The sequence below is a fragment of the Centruroides vittatus genome, unplaced genomic scaffold, assembly GCF_030686945.1.
Source record: "Centruroides vittatus isolate TY-2023 unplaced genomic scaffold, ASM3068694v2 contig_150, whole genome shotgun sequence".
In the NCBI taxonomy this organism is placed as follows: domain Eukaryota; kingdom Metazoa; phylum Arthropoda; class Arachnida; order Scorpiones; family Buthidae; genus Centruroides; species Centruroides vittatus.
In genome coordinates, this window is record NW_027120928.1 from 1,312,767 (window position 1) to 1,331,557 (window position 18,791).

Consider the following 18,791-nt stretch of genomic DNA (forward strand, 5'->3'; position numbering starts at 1 on the left):
TTTTAATGCTAATTTATATTCCTCCAAAAAATTGTTATCCACAAAAATTTTAAATAAATTATGATATCATTGATAAATTGCTTATATATATGTATACAGTATTAATTTAACATAAATTAGTTGTTAATTTTTATGATTGAAAGATTAATATAATTATCACATTGTAATTCATAATTTTTATGTAATATATAGTATGCAAGATACCAAAGATTTGGAGCTGAAGAATTTCTTCTGCAGTCAGGTGGAGTTTTATGTCCGAGGCCAGGATGTGGAGCAGGAATTTTACCTGATCCTGAGTGTCGAAGAATAGTATGTGTTCCCTATGGAGGACAAGGATGTGGAGTAAGTTAAGATTTATATTTAAAAACTTTTTAATTATATTCATAAATGAATAATTAATTTTAATATAAAAATTCAATTTATTTAATATATAATAGGAAATAGAGCTCACTGTGTGTGGTGTTACCAAATATTTTTCTTCCAAGCACTTTCGACGAATGTATTTCCGTCGTCATCAGACGAATAAGAGATTTTTATATCGAACATGAACGTTCAAATAGAAAAGAACAATTTTTAACATATATATATAATATAACAATAAATATAAATTTAAATAGAACAAGTTTTTGGACCACATTCGATATGAATCCACTACGATTTTCAAATACATACAACGTTATGAATGGGATGTAATGCAGTGCATGCATGGTGCTGTTTCCCGTCAGTGGTGTGACAGATGATGTAAATCACTGTTTAATCGTTTGTATAGGGCGATCCTTATGTTGGGCAGTTCCAGAGTAGGTGCATTGCATGTTTCCAAGGATGTTATGAATAGAGACTCCCATATAAAAATGAGCTTTCGGTCACTGCAGGACCCAAGTATAGTAGACTGGGCCCATAACAGGTTGTAATTCATGTCACGCACCCTTCTTGCAAGTTCAGTGTTGCACTTTCCTTTTGCCACATCATCCTGGTGTTCGTCAAGCAGGTAGCCAATATTCTTGCCCCAATGTATCTTGTATTATTCCCCATTACAGGATTTTCCAATTGAACTGCATAAATTCCTGACTTCTCAAAGACAGAGAACTTGTCTCAGTCATTGCAGAGGAGTCTGTGCAAAGCCTGCCCCTTCCTCTATTAGGTAATGGAGAAAGGAGCAGGAGTGGATTAAGTTGCACTCATAATATCTAGTCAATTAAGTTGTGCTCATAATATCTGGTGGATTAACTTGCACTCATAATATCTGGTTGAATAATATCAAGTTATGCTCATAATATCTGGTGGATTAATTTGCACTTGTAATATCTGGTAAATTAAGTTGTGCTGGTAATATGTGGTGGATTAAGTTTATGCGTAAAATAATCTATTCAGTTTTTATTCAGTATAGGACAGAGATTATAATGAACGAGTGTAATATCTGCTGATTTTTGTATTCTGAACTTTTAAAAAATGAAAATGATACACTAAATAATAATACAGTTTGCACACTGAATTGTGTGTACTTTGTGAAGATATATTTAATTTTTATAAAAACATATTTATCATAGTGTAAAAGTTTCAAATACAAAACATAGAATATTATATTAGTCAATGTTATATATCTGATATCTATAGCTTTATGGACCACTTTTTATTGATAGAATGTGTTTCTATCACAATTATGTTTGAATTCAAAGTTTTCGTAGAACAATCCATTTAATTTTAATGATTAAGTGATTAAATTAAATTTATAATAATTTTTGAGTTTCAGTTCACTTATATTCAAGTAAATAGATTACTTATGATGATATGACCCAGCTTAAAATTGACAAATTTTGATTTCTCTTATTGTTTTAACACATTATAACTATTATTTTATATATTAAATAAGAAAAAAATTTAAAATCTTTTAAAATATAACGTTCAAATATACTGGATATACTGTTTAATTATGTAATTTATATATTAATATATATATTTAAGTAAGAAAACACTTTACAGACATGATGTTTTCAGATTTCTCACATATATTGGAAAAGCATTTAAAATTTTTATTTGATTTAAAAAAATAATTATTATTTAGACTAAAGTGTTCAGTTATGATTAAAATTAATATTTTAAATCATAACTGAACACTTTAGTCTATTATAAAAACACACTTTATTATAAAATTGAACATCATTAAATGTTCAATTTTATAATAAGAAATATCTAGACACATGCAAAAACCTTTGTAAGCAGCAAAAGCAATTCAATTAAAAGCATTTTTGGTCATTTTTAAAGACTATCTTCAGATAGAATACATTTTTTCCAAGTTCAAAATTGAATGGATAAACTTTGGGACATAGAATGCCAATTATTTACATTGATTATTTATTGTATCTACTTTTATATATGTTCTTCATGTATTCTTGTGTATGTACTGTATTGTTTTATTATTTATTTAGTCATTATGGATTTTCATGTATTTATATTGTATTTTTATTTTATTATTTTAATTTTTAATTTAAACTCATCAGCATTCTATGTTCTGAAGTCTGTTATATTCTATTTTTCTCTGAGTTCAATTTTGTATTCCATCTAAAGTTAGTCTTTAAAAATGACTAAAAATGTTTGTCATTAAACTATTTTTGCTGCTTACAAAGGCTTTGTGAGTGTCTGAATTTTCATAATCACAGTTTCTATTTTTAAGTAAAATATCAACACTTAATAGCATTGTTACATTTTTTGCAGAATTAAAAATATATATATTTTTTATTCTAATAAAATCAAGAGTAATTGATATCAGTATGAAATTATATTTAATATGAAAGTTCAATTTAATTTTAAAATTATATTCTTTATTATACAACATTTTTCTTGTTTTTATTAGAATAAAATATATTTTTATATCATAAGAATTAACACAGAATGTTATCTTCTAACTTCACATTTACTAACTCTTTATAAACTATGTTTTGGGAATAAATTTGGCATTTTCATGTATTAAATTTATCTGTAAAAATATATTATTTTCAGTAAAACTTTATAAAATTGTTTTTATAAATACTGTAACTATAAATTTAATTTTTATTGCTGGGTGAGTATCACATTAATACACATATCCAAAATTTAAGAATGGACAACGTATGTTTGTGAATAGAGAACTGTAGATGAATACTTAGAGATATGAAAAGAACTATATTACTTGGCATCTAAGATAGGGTAATAAACAACTTGTAGGATTTTTACAAATCAAAGCAATAAAAGTAAGTTTGTGAAAAAGATATATACAGCAGTTGGACTTAGGTGAAGAATGGGTGGAAAATGCTTAACAATATCCAGGCAGAGAGATCAGTATGGAATATGTCCCCACCAAACTGATGCAGTACTCAATATTGCAGCAGGCTGGTTCTTGGGATAGATTGGGTCACTCTTCTCTCAGAGCAATTGTGTTCATCCGTAAGTTTTGGATACATGTGCATATTTTCTAAATTTAAATTTATTAATATGAAAGCATTTAATTGAAATAAAATAAACTTAAGAAAATAATAATCACAGAAGAAAATTAATATGAATGTTTTTTTGTTTAGTATGTTTTCTGTAGACAGTGCCTTCAAGGTTATCATCTAGGCTCTTGTGATGAAGAAGAGCTATCTACTGATGTTAATAATGTAAGTTAAGTTGAAAAATGAAAAATATAGTGAACAATTAATATTGCTAAAATTATAAAAGTTGTGTGTTTATTAAATTTTTCTGAAGTTTAAAAATAGTTATCTAAATGTTTATTTTGTTTTTCTATAAATTGATTGTGAGTATGATTATTATTCTTGGTAACTGGATTGATAACATTTATTATAATTATATTTTATTTTGTTACTAACAAGTAAGTTACAACTGGATGTTTAAAACTAAAACACAATAATCAACTTATTTTCCAACAGTTCATCTAATAACTAAATAACATTTTTCATCACTTTTAGTGTTCATCATTGAGCTTACATATTCTTATAAATTTAAACAAATCTTTAAAAACATCATCAAATCATACTTTTGAAATAGCCATAGAAATTTATGATATTAAATCATAAGTTTCTATGGCTATTTCAAAAATAATTTTCTAGTACAATTACTACTACAAAAATAAATTGTGAATTTAAAATTCCTATATAAAAATAGAGATTGTCCATATCTTTAACATACCTTTTGAATCACTTCCGTTTGATATAAAGTTAAAATTTTGCAAATATAATTTCCCTGTTCAAATGAAAAAGAAAAATTACAAAAGTTTTATTTAATTAGGGCTCATGTAAAGGAAAAAAAAATTCTTACCTAGATAATATTGATAAAATTGCTGTGATAAAGAGTTGATGTTTTTAAATAACTTTTCATTTACTCACATTCTTATTAATCCATTCATAAATTATCCTGAAGACTAAAAAGCAGTTTGTAAATTTTAAATATTCTTGATTTATTTAACATTTCTATTTCTTTTTGTACTAAGGTTTTTGAAAGTCACTTATAAATGGCATGTAGTTAAAAAAATGTAAGAATAGTGTGAGATCCCGGGGAGGTAAGAGGGAGTCGTACCTCCTTTTCCGGCAACTCGCTTGTCAAGGATGGCTGTTACGTCGACGGCGCGTTACGCGTTACGCGAGTGGGTAAGGAGGAAGGATGGGGTCGACGATAAGGCGAAGCCGACAGTCAAGAAAGACACCATTTTAACAAAACAAGATTTATTAAAATCGAAACGAACAAAACTACACTTCTACCCTCATATACAAAAAGGGGTCCGGAGAGAGAGAGTTTACAAATATTTGTTCATACCTCTTAACAAGTCCGTAATAGATGGAATCCGGTAAAATGAGTTGTAGACTGTCGTAGATGGGCACTTAAAACTGTAGAATTCTTTAGAACTTTAGAAAACCTCTATAAATTCCATAATAGACGGAGTTCGGCAAATGGAGTCGTAGTTGGACACTGGCACTAAAAGAACTTAGAAACTTTTGTGGGTCCGGCAGATGGTGCAGTGTACGTCGTACTCAAGAGACGATTGAAGAGCACTTTAGGGGGGAAGGAAGCGTCTTTTATAGGTTTTTGATGGGAAAATCTGTCACGTGATCGATAACTGATCGCAATTAGGGCCATAGGTGTTCCCGGGATTTAAATAAACGACTAGTTCGGACGCTAACTGTAAACTATCGTGCAAGATGATCTACCTGCTCCGAGGGAATAACGGCTTGTTGACAGTTAGGGGACAATCGTTGCCAGTTGAGGGTCAACAATTTCCCGGGTATGGAATGTTGTTGATTAAGTCGTTTATAACTGGAGTGAAATAATTCAGAAATTTTAGGTTCTTAACTTCCAGATTTCACAATAGTATATTCACAGATCCTGCATTTGTTAATCTATCATAATGCACCCAAAGTATAAGGTAAATAAAATAAAAAAACAAAATATGATGTAATTCCAAAAAGAAAAATATTTGAAAAAATAGGAAGTTAAATTTGAAGAATAACAAGATGATTTTTGCATGACATTTCTTACTATTAGATGCAAGAAATTTTAATGAATGTGTTAGAAAAAATTAAAATAAAGTGTAAAATCAATAAAGTTATATCTGTTTGTTTCCTTTACTATAAAAAACATTTTTTTATATAACAATGTAATTTTTGTACTACAAAAACACATAAAAATAAAATCATTGAATTATGTTATTTGTTTCCTTCAAATGAAACATAGACTCAGACGTCCAATGTATGCGATTTATTGAACATGCAAGGATTTACAGACACAATACACTCAAACTGAACAACTCACTCATTCATAGGTATACTCCTCCACCTGTACACTAGTGTCTTACTCTTCCTCAATATTGTCAGTGTTGCTACTACAGTCTACAATTCATTTGAAGGAACAAAATGTATTTAAGTTATAAATATTCTTATTTTATTTTATTTTTTTTGTTTATAGCACTGCAATATAAAACTTTATATTGTGTTTTAATGAAAATATAATATAATAAAATGTCCGTTTATAATAATAATAATGCATTATGAATGTTTTAAAAATTATTATTTTGATGAATCAAGAATTTTTATTTTTTTTCTTTTTACTTTCAAATACTTTTAATACATTATCATTGCTTGAAATGAAAGATTATATTAAATTATATCCTAAAAAAAATATTAATTTTATATAACATTTGGCATTGTTTAAAATCAATAAATGAGTCATTCACAGGCCAAATCGAATAACTCCATTTGTAAATCCTTAATATAATTGTTATTATTTTCGAATTTTTTGCGTAACTAATTTTATATATCGTTATATGAAAGTACATTCTGCAATGTTTATTTAAGTTTAAAGTTTAAAAGGAATTTTAAAAAATAATTTATATTATCAATTTTTATACTTTTTGTTTTGTGGAATTAATCGATTTGGCAAGTGAGAGGCTCAAATGATAATATAAATTTGTATTATCTACTTTATAGGTACAGTATGTGATAGATGATTCTAGAGCAGAAAATTCTAGATGGGACATAGCTAGTAAAGAAATGATCAAAAGCTATACTAAACCGTGTCCTAAGTGCCGAACTCCTACCGAAAGAGATGGTAAAAATATTTATAAATATTTAAAATAGGAAAATGAATTTAAATATCGTAAGTCCAGTATCATTTATATTTAAAGTAATGGTGTTGAAACAATTAAAATGAATTGTTATTTAAATCGATACAGTTTTATAGAGTAGGCACTTTGTCTTATGATCTTTCTATTTACGACTATATGAAGTGGAATATATATCAACAAGCTCTCTAAACCCGATTTATAGTTAATTCAAACCAAAGGATTTGTCAAATTATCAGGCTATTATATGGCTAAGTAAATGATTAGAAATTAATTAACCACTTACCTCTAGACAAATTAATTAGTTTCTAATCATTTACTTAGCCATATAATAGCCTGATAATTTGGCAAATCCTTTGGTTTAAATTAATGAAGTGGAATATTTAAATGCTATATTTTTTGTTGTCCATCTGTGTGATATTATATACTTCAAACTGTTTTTTCAGGAATATGATTTTAATATATGATGATGAACTTATAGGGAGTGCACTGATTTGTTTAATAATTTTGTAGAAACCATCAAATCTTATAAGTTTCAAGCTGATCAATATCATTTTAAATATAATTAAATACTAAGTAATATAAATTATTCATTGTCTGTAATAATTGTATGAATTTAGATTACATAATTAATATTATCAGATTTTGTTGCAAACAATTTCAAGTTATCATTTTTTACATTTAAAAACTAATAGCCTTGATAGCATTTTATTCATATAAAAACTTTATGAAATATATCAAATACAATTTATTATTATTACTTTTTGCTTTATCATTTTAAATTACTGTAATTATGTTAATTGTTACCTGAGAAATATGCATTGTACACCAATCAATAGAGTAACTGTTTGAGTGTCATCTACCATCTGTATTCAAACATTGTTTTTGTCTGCTGCCTCTGGGAAGTCCCATAAACAAAAATGATAACTCTGGAACAGAAAAGGCATTTTTCATTCTGCCATCCAGAAAGTATGAATCAGTTATCATTGTGCAACAAGAATACTTGCCTTACACAGTAGATCACTTTGAAATTGTCTGCAAAACTTAAAAAAGCATTGAAAATCATGTTGCACAATGATGACTGATTCCAACTGTACAAACTTCAGAACACAAAATGCTTTCTCTGTTATAGTGTCTCCATTTTTGTTTACAGTGCTTACAATATGCTGGACATGGCATACTTCTCAAGTAATAATTAACATAATTACAGTATTTAATGAAAATATTTAATAAAATATTTTGTTTAGCCAGAACATAAGTACAAACTTTAAAAAAAAAATTCACAAAAAAAGAATTCTAATTCTTCTAATTCTTCTTGGACTAACTTTATAAGTGTCTTTCTCCTTGTCTCTTTGAATGCCTACAGGAATAACAATTTCACAGGCGGAGATGACCTTTCTTTAGAGGCTAATATTCCCTGCCTCAATATGTAAAATGTTAAAAAGTTCCATCTGACGGCTGCTTGCACACTTTAAAAAAATTATACATTTAATAAAATATTTTAGCCAATAAGTACCATAGTGTTTGTTTATCTTAATTATCTATATTCACACAGAATATGAGAAAAAATGAAGGTTATGGACCTATCAAAGGATAGAGAGTAGACAGGAAAATAGGGTTTTAAGTTAAAAGTACTGATAACACTAGTTTAAGGCCATTTTGCAACTGTGGGAAAAATTTTTTGTTATTTTTGTTAATTCCTATGCACTGAACATGAAAATGAAGTTAAAAATTCCCTGGCATGTAAGGTTTTTGAGTTAAGATTTTACAGAATTTAAAAATACTTGATGCAGAGACTTTGTGTTAAAATACAGATATGTGGAAACTTAAAAGTTATAGGGCTGTTACTGGGATTTCAATGTGGTTTTACCAAATATTGTTTTCTTTGTCTTTGAGATAGTAGTCAACACAAAATCATTTTAAAGTAAAAGAATTGCCTCAGAGAGATGAATTTGTTCCAGGTCAAGCTAACATAAAGAATAAATCTTTAGTTGATCCCAAAAAAGTGTTGCTATCCCCACTGCATATAAAACTTGGATTAATAAAAAAAAACCTTTGTCAAAGTGCTGGATAAAGAGGGAGTTGCTTTCAAACATCTTTCAAACAAATTTATTTCAAAACTAAGTGATGCTAATCATATTTGATGAACCTCAAAAACAGAAAATTACTGTAGGATGCACAGATTGCTCAGAAATTGAATGATGAACTAAATGCATGTTTTGAAGGAATTGTAACACAGTTTTTGGGCAACAAAAAAACAGAAAACTAAAAATCATTGTATGAGAATTACTTGAAAACTACAATAAAATTGGTTGTAGAATGCCCCTTAAACTATACTTTTTAGATTTACATTTTAATTTTTCCTTGAAAATTTGGGTGCCATCAGTGATGAGTGAGGGAATAGGTTCCACCAAGATAACCTAATAATGGAACAATGGTATCAAGGCAGGTGAGATGATGAGAATCTGTTACTAGTTCCTTTCGAGAGAAAGTGGTATAAAATATAAATGAAAATCAGCTTTTACAAAAAAGTTATCAGCAGTAAATTGAGCATAAATGTAATTTCATATGTATTTTTGTATGTAAAACAATTTTTCAGTTTGATATAAATTGAATTTCTCTCTTATTTTTACCTATATTTACAATAAATAAAAATAAAAATTATATTCTAGAACTCAAAATATATATGTGCTGAAAAATTATGCTCGCTATATTCATAAAAAGGATGCTTTATAGACCCCTATACACCCACTATAATACCAGTTGCATAAATTTTTTATTATTTGTTGAGTAATGTAATTTGACTTAACAAGATTACATTATATGGAAAACCCTATATACTGTGCCCAGGACTTGTTGACATCTTTGAGTTAACACAGTTTGACTTAGTGAGGTTTTACTGTATTTTAAGATGATAATTTTAAATAAAAGTTTCATTTTTATTCAAGAAAAACAATCTCTTTGTATTAATTTTAAAAAATTGCTAATTCTTAATGATATGAAAATATCAATCATGTTGTCTGTCGTATACAAGATCTCTTTGTTGCTGCCTTATAAATATTTTTAATCAGTTTCTTAGTTAAGATTTTAAAATTTAATATATCTTTTAAATTATAAAAGTTAATTTTTGTTGAAATGTTATTCTAAAATTTGTCATTGTGTAATTTTTAAAAATACACTCATGTTTGTGAAAATTGCAACACCATGGAGGAATTGTGCAAATTGAACCAAACTTACAGGAAATGTGAAGTAAGACATGCAAATGATTAGAATTACAAAGCAATTGTGCGTGCGTGGAACGAGAAACGGCTCCTTACCAGCCACTTGTTCCAGGTATATGAAGTACTGTAAAGATGCATTGAAATCCATTTATCTTCCTCTGTCTGCGGTAAACATTTCAATGGTGGTCACTATGCCTAGTCAAAAGCGGAGGAAGCCATACCAACAATTAACGGAGTTTGTATGAGGTCGTATTGTTGGTATGCGAGAGGGTGGATTTTTGTATCGAGAAATCGCAGCCTGCACGCAGTGTAATGCCACAACAGTGATGCATGTTTGGAAGAAATGGACAGAGGAGAACCAAATAAGGCGAAAACCTGTCAGTGGGGCAAGCAATAGCACAACAGCATGGGACGGCAGACACCTCATCCGCATGGCTGTGACAGACCGTACAGCATCCTCTCTTGTGTTAGCACAATGTTGGAGCACGGCTACAGCTGTTTTGTTGTCTAGCTCCACAGTTTGTCGCCGTCTGCTGCAGCATGAACTGCATGCAAAGGTTCCTCTATGCAGGATTCCCCTCTCGCTAATTCACAGATGCCTTCGACTTCAATGGGCTCGGCAACACAGCGCGTGGCGTGTCCAGTGGCAACAAGTTGATTTTTCCAATGAATCTCGCTACAATCTGCAGTACAATGATAGAAAAGTATGTGTCAGAACATTAGAGTGGAACGTCTGCTCCCACAGCGTGTTATCCAGCGTCATACCACACAAACGCCTGGCATTATGGTGTGGGGAGCTATTGGATATAATTGTCGATCCCATCTGGTGCACATTGCGGGCAACCCGAACAGTGATCGCTACATACAGGAAATTGTGGAGCCAGAGGTCCTCCCCCTTCTTCGACGCATTCTGGGTGCTGAATTTCAGCAGGATAATGCCCGTGCACATGTTTCTCGGACGGTACAAGCCTTCTTCAGTGCACAACAGGTTTTGCTTCTTCCATGGCCTGCTTATTCCCCAGATATGTCGCCCATCAAGCATATCTGGGATTTTATTGGTCGGCGACTCGCTCGTACAGCTGGTGGGGCACACAATAAGACTGAACTTTGGCATCAAGTCGAAGCCATCTGGAATGCCATTCCCCAGGATTACATTCAGAACCTCTACGATTCAATGCCACGACGTGTACAGACTCTCGTCACTCAGTGTGGCGGACACACAAAGTACCGATTTCCGACGATCTTTTTGTTTTTTTGTCTTGTAAATTTGATCGTTTATTTGTACCACTATCAGTAATATGTGGAATAAATTTCATTAATTTCTGACAATTCCTTCATGGTGTTGCAATTTTCACAAACATGAGTGTATAAATTTTTTGTAAACATTTATCTTAAATGATTAATTAGATTCCATAAACTATAATAAATAATTAAATATTTAAAAATATTTCCAATTATTTATTTTATCTAATATGCTATTGTTCTATACAATTTGATACAAGAAATTGTTCATTCTTCTTACAAATAAATTAGAGACAACTCATAAGTAAATAGACAGACACCCTGAATGTCTTCCAATGCATGAGACAATATTAACTCTGAAGAATATATTGCCATGTTGGAGAAGAGACTTCTTTGAATATTCTCTGGTGGGATAATGGACAAATATGCATTTGCATTGGAGCTCCTTGACACACTGCCAAAAAGAATTGGCTGGTAATATAAGGCATCTGCAAGCTTCCATGGGCTAGTTAGTCATTTGACATGATTCCGATCAAATACATCTAGAATTTGCCGGATTGTGCAGTACAGTGACATTCACAAAAATGCACTTCCCATGGAGAACTTTTAGATTGTTTGTATGTAAGTAAGCCAACATTCCACAAGCCAAGATAGCAGGGTCCACCAGTGGCCAACTGGTTCTGTTCCCTGAACACTGGGAGTTCAGTCACGGGTTTGCACCTTGCCAGGACAGACTGGAGTTTTCCCAGTTTCCTCCTCATCTGTAATGCCTGAATAGGGGTTAGTTACCCTTAAAAAGACCTCCCATAAGGCATCTCCCTAGGTAGATCGCATTGCTGTAACTTAACAAACAAACAAACCAAGATAGCAGAACTCATTGATTTTATGCCCAAGGTTTAATTAAGGCTTTGTTAAGGTTGGTTAAGATTTTGTGGTTTTAATATGCATATCTGACATTTGTATTATGTGGATACTATGAAATAGAAGACAGTGTCTGAAAGTAAAGGTATCTATTTACTTCTGGATTGCCTTTGCACTTATATGCAATACAGTAAATTTACTACTTTAACTAAATAATTCTTTAACTTTAATATAATACTTTAACTAAAATTAGTCATTATACTTAAAAAATCCTTCTTTACGAAATCTGTTTCCAAATTCAAACAGTTTGAAATGATTTTAATTTTTTCGGTCTTGTGTATATATCGTTTTTTCTTTAGAAACATGATTTTTTTTCTATGTTTAAAATTTGCTTCTTGAGTTTAAGACTCATATTTTTGAAGAGATTACACAGGGTGACTCAAAATCATTTAAAAGAACAATTTATTCATTACAAAATTCCTGTCTTTGTCATAAACTTAATTATTTTCCAACTTTACAAAAATTATTTAAAATAAAACTTTGCTTGTTTAGTGCACAAATTACAATACTTCGAGTACAATTTATGATTCATATTCGCAAGCATTCCTGGAACAAAAATAAACAAAACAGTTAACAACTTACTGTGGCCTATCCTTATTAGAAAAACTTCATGTTGTACTTCAATAATTTATCTTTAGTTGCCTTCTAAATATTTCTGAACCAATAACCAATTAATAAATCCCATTGTCACAATAATAACATTTTATAACTTATCATTCATTTTTGTCTTAGTGTAATCTTTGTGCATTACATGTTTCAAATAAACTCCCTTTACTTTGTACAAGATATAAGAACAGATCTCGTATACATAAACCTGTTTTATAATAAAAAATATCAGCAAACCTGGCAATATTATGTAATAATGTAACAATTTTTTGTTTAAGATTATTAAAGATTTATTTAAAAAAGGGCTGAAACATGTATAAAAACATATTTTATTCTTTTTATTAAAGTTTGTTAAGGTTTATTAGAAGTGAGGATGGCCTAAGTTAGGCCAGGAACATTTCAGTTTTGTTTTAAATACAATTGTGATAATCTTAGGGTAGTACTCTCATTTCTGTTTTTCTGTATAAATCTGTCCCCTTCTCCAAACTTATTTCATATCGTTATATTAATTTTCCTTACATTAATTCTGAATTTATATTGTTTTATGATACTTTGTATCTATCAGTTTTCTGACATGTATTATATTTTATAAATAAATTTTAAATATGGCATGAATAGGATTATTTAATTAAGTATACAGTACATATAAACTATACATCATTCAATGTCCATTAATATTGATTTATTTACTTATTTTTTTAAATTAAATAACAGAAACTCCATAATTTATAGAATGTATTAGAAAATTAGAAGGGAATGTATCTCACAAATTATCAACTGTACAATGTAGTGTTATGAATCTATTAAATCCCTTGTGGGTTATTTAATTTGGTGTTATATGTAACATTATATATCAATTTCTGTATGTCATCCTCTTGGGGTATGTATTATCTCTGATTAGCAACATTGTGTGTGTGTGTGTGTGTGTGTGTGTGTGTGTGTAAAAGAAATTATAGCTGAACAATTATATAATCTGTGTGAACAATTGAATGATTATTTTTTAATTTAAACTGAGAAGAATTAAAGATTAATTGTATGGATAATTAATTAATATTAACTGCATCTTCCCTCGACTGGTAATTGTGTCGGCAACGTTTATAGAAGAAACGTAGAGTTTCTTCTACAAACGTTGTCGATGCAATTACGAGTCAATTAATAACTTAAAAATAATAATAAATTCTGTGGTTTTTCTATAGAAAATACATGTTAAATTTGCATACAAGAAGAATTATTCTTTATACGTGTATTATATTCTTTATATTGTGTATTAAGCTAAAAAATATTCTTAACTTATACCTAAAATTATATTATTTTTTATTGTTTTCTACAGTCTTATAATTTGCATGTCATAAATTGCATTTAATTTTCATAATATTTAAATAAAATGTTTTAAGAATAATTAACTTTTAAAAAACTATTTTTACTACATTTAATACACTTTCTTTTATACAGGAGGATGCATGCATATGGTGTGTACCCGTCCACAATGTAACTATCATTGGTGTTGGTTATGCCAGACGGGATGGAGTCGCGAATGTATGGGAGATCATTGGTTTGGTTAAAACGTAATCGAACGCTTTCGTCTCTGTGATATTTACATTAAAAATTTATGCAGTTTACAATACAAAAATCTTTACCAGTTTTATTCATTTTGAAATACGAATAATAAGCAACAGAAATTGCCTTTTTTCGACCCGATATTATCCGCTTATATATATATAATATACGGGATATATAATAATAATCTCCGAGACTTTTTTCCTAATAAAATAAATGGAAAAATAATATCAAAAGAAACATCAAATTAAAAATTTGTTATTCTGAAACATGGAAAGATTTATTTATTAATTAGCAAATTTGCAATAATGATGAAAATCAAGAAGAAAATCTATACAAGATTGCAATATTTCAAGATTTTGTAAATAATAATAATAATGAATATTACAAATGTGAAAATATCAAAAAAAAAAAAACCAATTTTTTTTTGAGTTTTTCACATTTATATAAACTAATTTTGCAAAAGATATTTGTCAATAAAAAAATAAACTGAATTATTATGTAATTATTTATAAATAAAAAAACATATTTTAATCTTAAATAACTGTTTTAAGTTATTTTTTAATTTTATATCACATTTTAATTCTAAGAAGTGAGCTGTTTGGGGGGAAGAAACATAGTCTCAAAAATATCAAATAGTTTGACAGTTTTGGCAGTATTACACACATTTTATTTGATTAAAAAAAATTTTTTTTTTTTAAGATTTTTTGTTTGAAAGTTTGTGGATTATATATACAGAAGCTTAATTATCATTAAACTGTCCAAAAATTCTTTTAAAGGATGTCTTTACTCTTCAGACATTTTATTGTTGTTAATTATTGAAAGACACAAAATTCACATTTACAAAATTTATAAAAGCTTTAAAAAAAACTATAAAAATTTTAATTTTTCTATAACAAAGCTATAAACGTTATTGGAGCCGTCAAATTCGTGTAATGCGTAATAAAAAAATAATTAATTAAAACGTTAATTCAATTTAATGTATATTTTTTTTACTCCATAAACTTCAAATTTACTCAAATTACATTTATTTATTCCTAAAATTGATGATCTTTTATTACTTTAATGCATGAGTTTAACTGTTGAGTTGGCAGATATAATACAGGCTTTAGCATAATGCTATTTTGTGAAGGTAAACAGAATGAGAGACATTAAAATCTATACAAAATTTGTAATATGATGTACAACACAAATACTTATCTATATATATATATGGATGAGTCTTATAATTTAATAATAAAGTAGAATTGGTTGACAAAAACAAATTTCTTCTTTTTACCAACAGATGGCTGCATTGTGTCAAAGTCAGAATAATGTATTTTGTTATCTTGATTCTATAACATGTCTCCCAGGATAAAATTAATTTTGTCAAAGAGGAAAAATATTGCTCTGCACACAAAGAATTTAGAAGTAATTTTTATATAATGAAGTGAATTGGAAATTTTAAATATTTTTTACAAATTTTTGAATAAATTCAAAATTTGACAGGGTGAAAGAGTTTATTATTCCTCAAAATATTTAAATTACTTTCTTTGATGTAATCTTGAACATTTCTATTTGTGTTTTTGGAAGATTTCACATTTTAAAAAAAATTTATGGGAGGGTTCAAATCCAATTTTTGAATGTTTGTATGTTTAAAAAAAACACTTTAAATTGGAAGTCTTTGGAAGTGTTTATATTTATTCTCTTCTAATTTCTGAATTCTTTGGAAAGTTAGATTAAAAAAAAAATACAGATTTGATTTTTTGAAAGAGTTAGTGAATATACATATAGAATCTTTAAACCTTTCAAAGGACTTATAATAAAAAAAAATATTGTAAATTCAAATATTTAAGAAGAGTTTATATAAAAGAAACCTCAAAATCACTTTTTGGAAAAGTTTACAATCAATATACAACTTAAATTCAAATTTTCCAAGCTCTTACCTCTCCAAAAAATTTAAATTTTAAGCTATTTCACAAAATTAATTTATAAAAAAAATATGTAATAAAAACAATATCAATATCTAATAAAACTTCATTTTACATAGAAATATACAAACTTTTCAAGTTATATATAACATAAAAGAGATATTAAGATTGCATATAATATTGAAGTTGTAGAAGTAGATAGCTCAATGTTTAAATACGGAAAAAAATAGAACAAAATAAAAGATTTTACGTCGATATTAAATAAAAAATTTAATATAACTACATTCTTTAGATCGATTGTATTAAAACATAGAAGAGAACACACACCACACACACACACACACACCTACAAACACGCATGGTGTACCTCTCTCTCTCTCTCTCTCTCTCTCTCTCTCTCTCTCTCTCTCTCTCTTCCTTCTCTTCTCTTTCTACTAATAAAAAAATAAAATAAAATAAATATTCCTCTTGTTTTATTTATTAAAATTAGATTTTATATTTTAAATATTTAATATTTTTTCTTTTATGATTATTGATTCATTCATAATTTAGTATAGAAGCATTTATATGATTATTATAAATTTTTTAACACCATATTTTAAGTAAGTTTTCTCGTTATTTTAAGTACATTTAATAATAATTTTTATTTATTTATTTATAGGAAGCTTTCGACGTCGTAATTAATTACCGATTCTTTTCTCCGTTTAATTATCGGATAAGATAAATACCGAAGCCGGCCGATCGAGCGCGCGCGCGTAATCGTATACCGCAATAATCATTATCTTAAACGTAAAAGGTACAAAATAGGAACCGACGTTCCGATAACGGATCTTCCTTTTTTTTTTTCTGCAAATGCGGTCGACGAGGAAAGTCGGGATTACCGTGGGAATCGTTTCCTTAAGGATACCAATCGACTTCCTTCTTGTGGATAACAAACTATTCTTAAGTAGAATTTACTTTTGTTAATAGTTTCTTTCTTTGCTGGATTTTTTCTAAAATAACATAAGAAAAATCAAGTAATGAATGAGATTATGGATAATGGATGGAAAATTTTAGATTTTTTTTTATTTTAAAGAAGTTACTTGGACAGAAATGTTGAAGTTTCCTAAATTAGAATGTGTTTATAAAGCAAAATAATATAAAAACTAAGCTATTATTTTAAAAAATACAAAATAAAAAACTGTTTTGATAAGTTTTTTGCTTGTTTTTTTAACTTAAAATTGAACAATAAAGGTGGTTATTGGTAATGGGTGAGTTGAAGAATCTAAGGATTTAAGTCTTATTTTTGAAGAGATTTTTTTTTTCTTTTTATCAACTGATTTCGAGAAAAGCTTTAAAATTTTATAAATCTTATAGTAATGTATTATTCTGACACTTATTTCTCTTTCTAAAACATTCAAATATTGGCTAATGAATGTGAGATTGGGAAGGAATGGATGAAGAATGTTTAAAAAGAGGGAGACAAATTCTGTTTTTTAAATAAGTGATTTAAATAAATTATTGCCATAGTTTATAATTTATTATATACTGTACTTATAAACCACTTATTACACGAAAAAGATTATTTTGATAATATTTTTTAGTGATACATCAAAAATACATGGTGTGAGGACTAAAATTAAAGTGTAATATGAAAAATCTTAGAATTTAAGTTTTATTTTAATATTAAATATATAATTAAATAAAATATTAAGAAATTCTCATATTTTAATAAATATTTTTGTTTATGATTTAATTTTTTAGAAAGTCATCTGTGAGTAAAATTATTGATAAAGAAGTCGAGGAAAAATTTTAGAATTTAGAAATGTTTTTAAACATTTCTTTACATTAAATAATTTTTAAAAACTTAAAGAATATTATTTTTTAACGACAAATATTTTCATAATTATTTTTCTGATATTTTAAATAAAATATCATAAAAATTAGTTATAAGTAATATTCTTCATCTTATTTATTATTTAAATCTCCTTTCTTAAGTTTTTTAAAAAATAATCACAGTTTTAATTAATTAAAAAAAATTATATTTAAAAAATCGAAAAAACGTTACAAATAAACAAAATATTATTTTAGCCAATAGTTTCTATATTTTTTTCTAAATTTATCAGACGAAACATTATTAAAACAAGCCAACGTAGTGGATTGTGGATAGTGAATGAATATAGAAATATTAAATATAAAAGAAGGAAAAACTTTTTTAATAATTAACATTTTAATTAATTTAAACAAAATATTTTTCTTTCCAGCCATTGATAACCAATTACATACAAATGTTTTATTATTAAATCCCAAAAGGAAGAAGAAGAGGAGGAGGAGGATGAAGGAGAGGAATTTCCAGTTTTTTAATACATCATTTGAATAATTCATTACGATTTTTTTCATTTTCTTTTTTCATATTCCAGACGTTTGTACATTAATTTTACTAAAACGATGATTTCCAGATACTTTGACTCTCATTTCCAGGCTTAATATTACCTATAAAATGAATCATTTTCCACGAAAATAATCACAATATAAGTAAAAAAATAATTAAGAAAAATCAATTTTTAAATATTTAAATAGATAAATTTAAAACAATATTTTGCTTAAAAATAAATAAATATATTTATATATATTTAGTATTTAAAGCTTAATTACCGAAAGAGAAGTGAAGTAAAATATTCACGTAATTAAGCCGAGTCTTATCTAAATGACTCGTACCGATTACCTAGATACGTTAATAGAAAATCCCACAATACCTGCGCTATCGAG

General features: G+C 27.8%; 1 protein-coding gene across 1 annotated transcript in view; it reads left to right on the forward strand.

Annotated features, from left to right (window-relative positions):
• The window catches only part of park (parkin), a 39,540-nt gene extending 25,221 nt beyond the window's left edge, over positions 1–14,319 (forward strand). The window contains exons 7-10 of the mRNA XM_067262622.1: positions 193–342; positions 3,552–3,632; positions 6,453–6,573; positions 14,029–14,319. Coding sequence (XP_067118723.1) covers positions 193–342; positions 3,552–3,632; positions 6,453–6,573; positions 14,029–14,138 — 462 coding nt within the window. The 3' untranslated portion in view covers positions 14,139–14,319. The remainder of the gene's footprint in view (positions 1–192; positions 343–3,551; positions 3,633–6,452; positions 6,574–14,028) is intronic.
• The last annotated feature ends 4,472 nt before the right edge of the window (positions 14,320–18,791 follow it).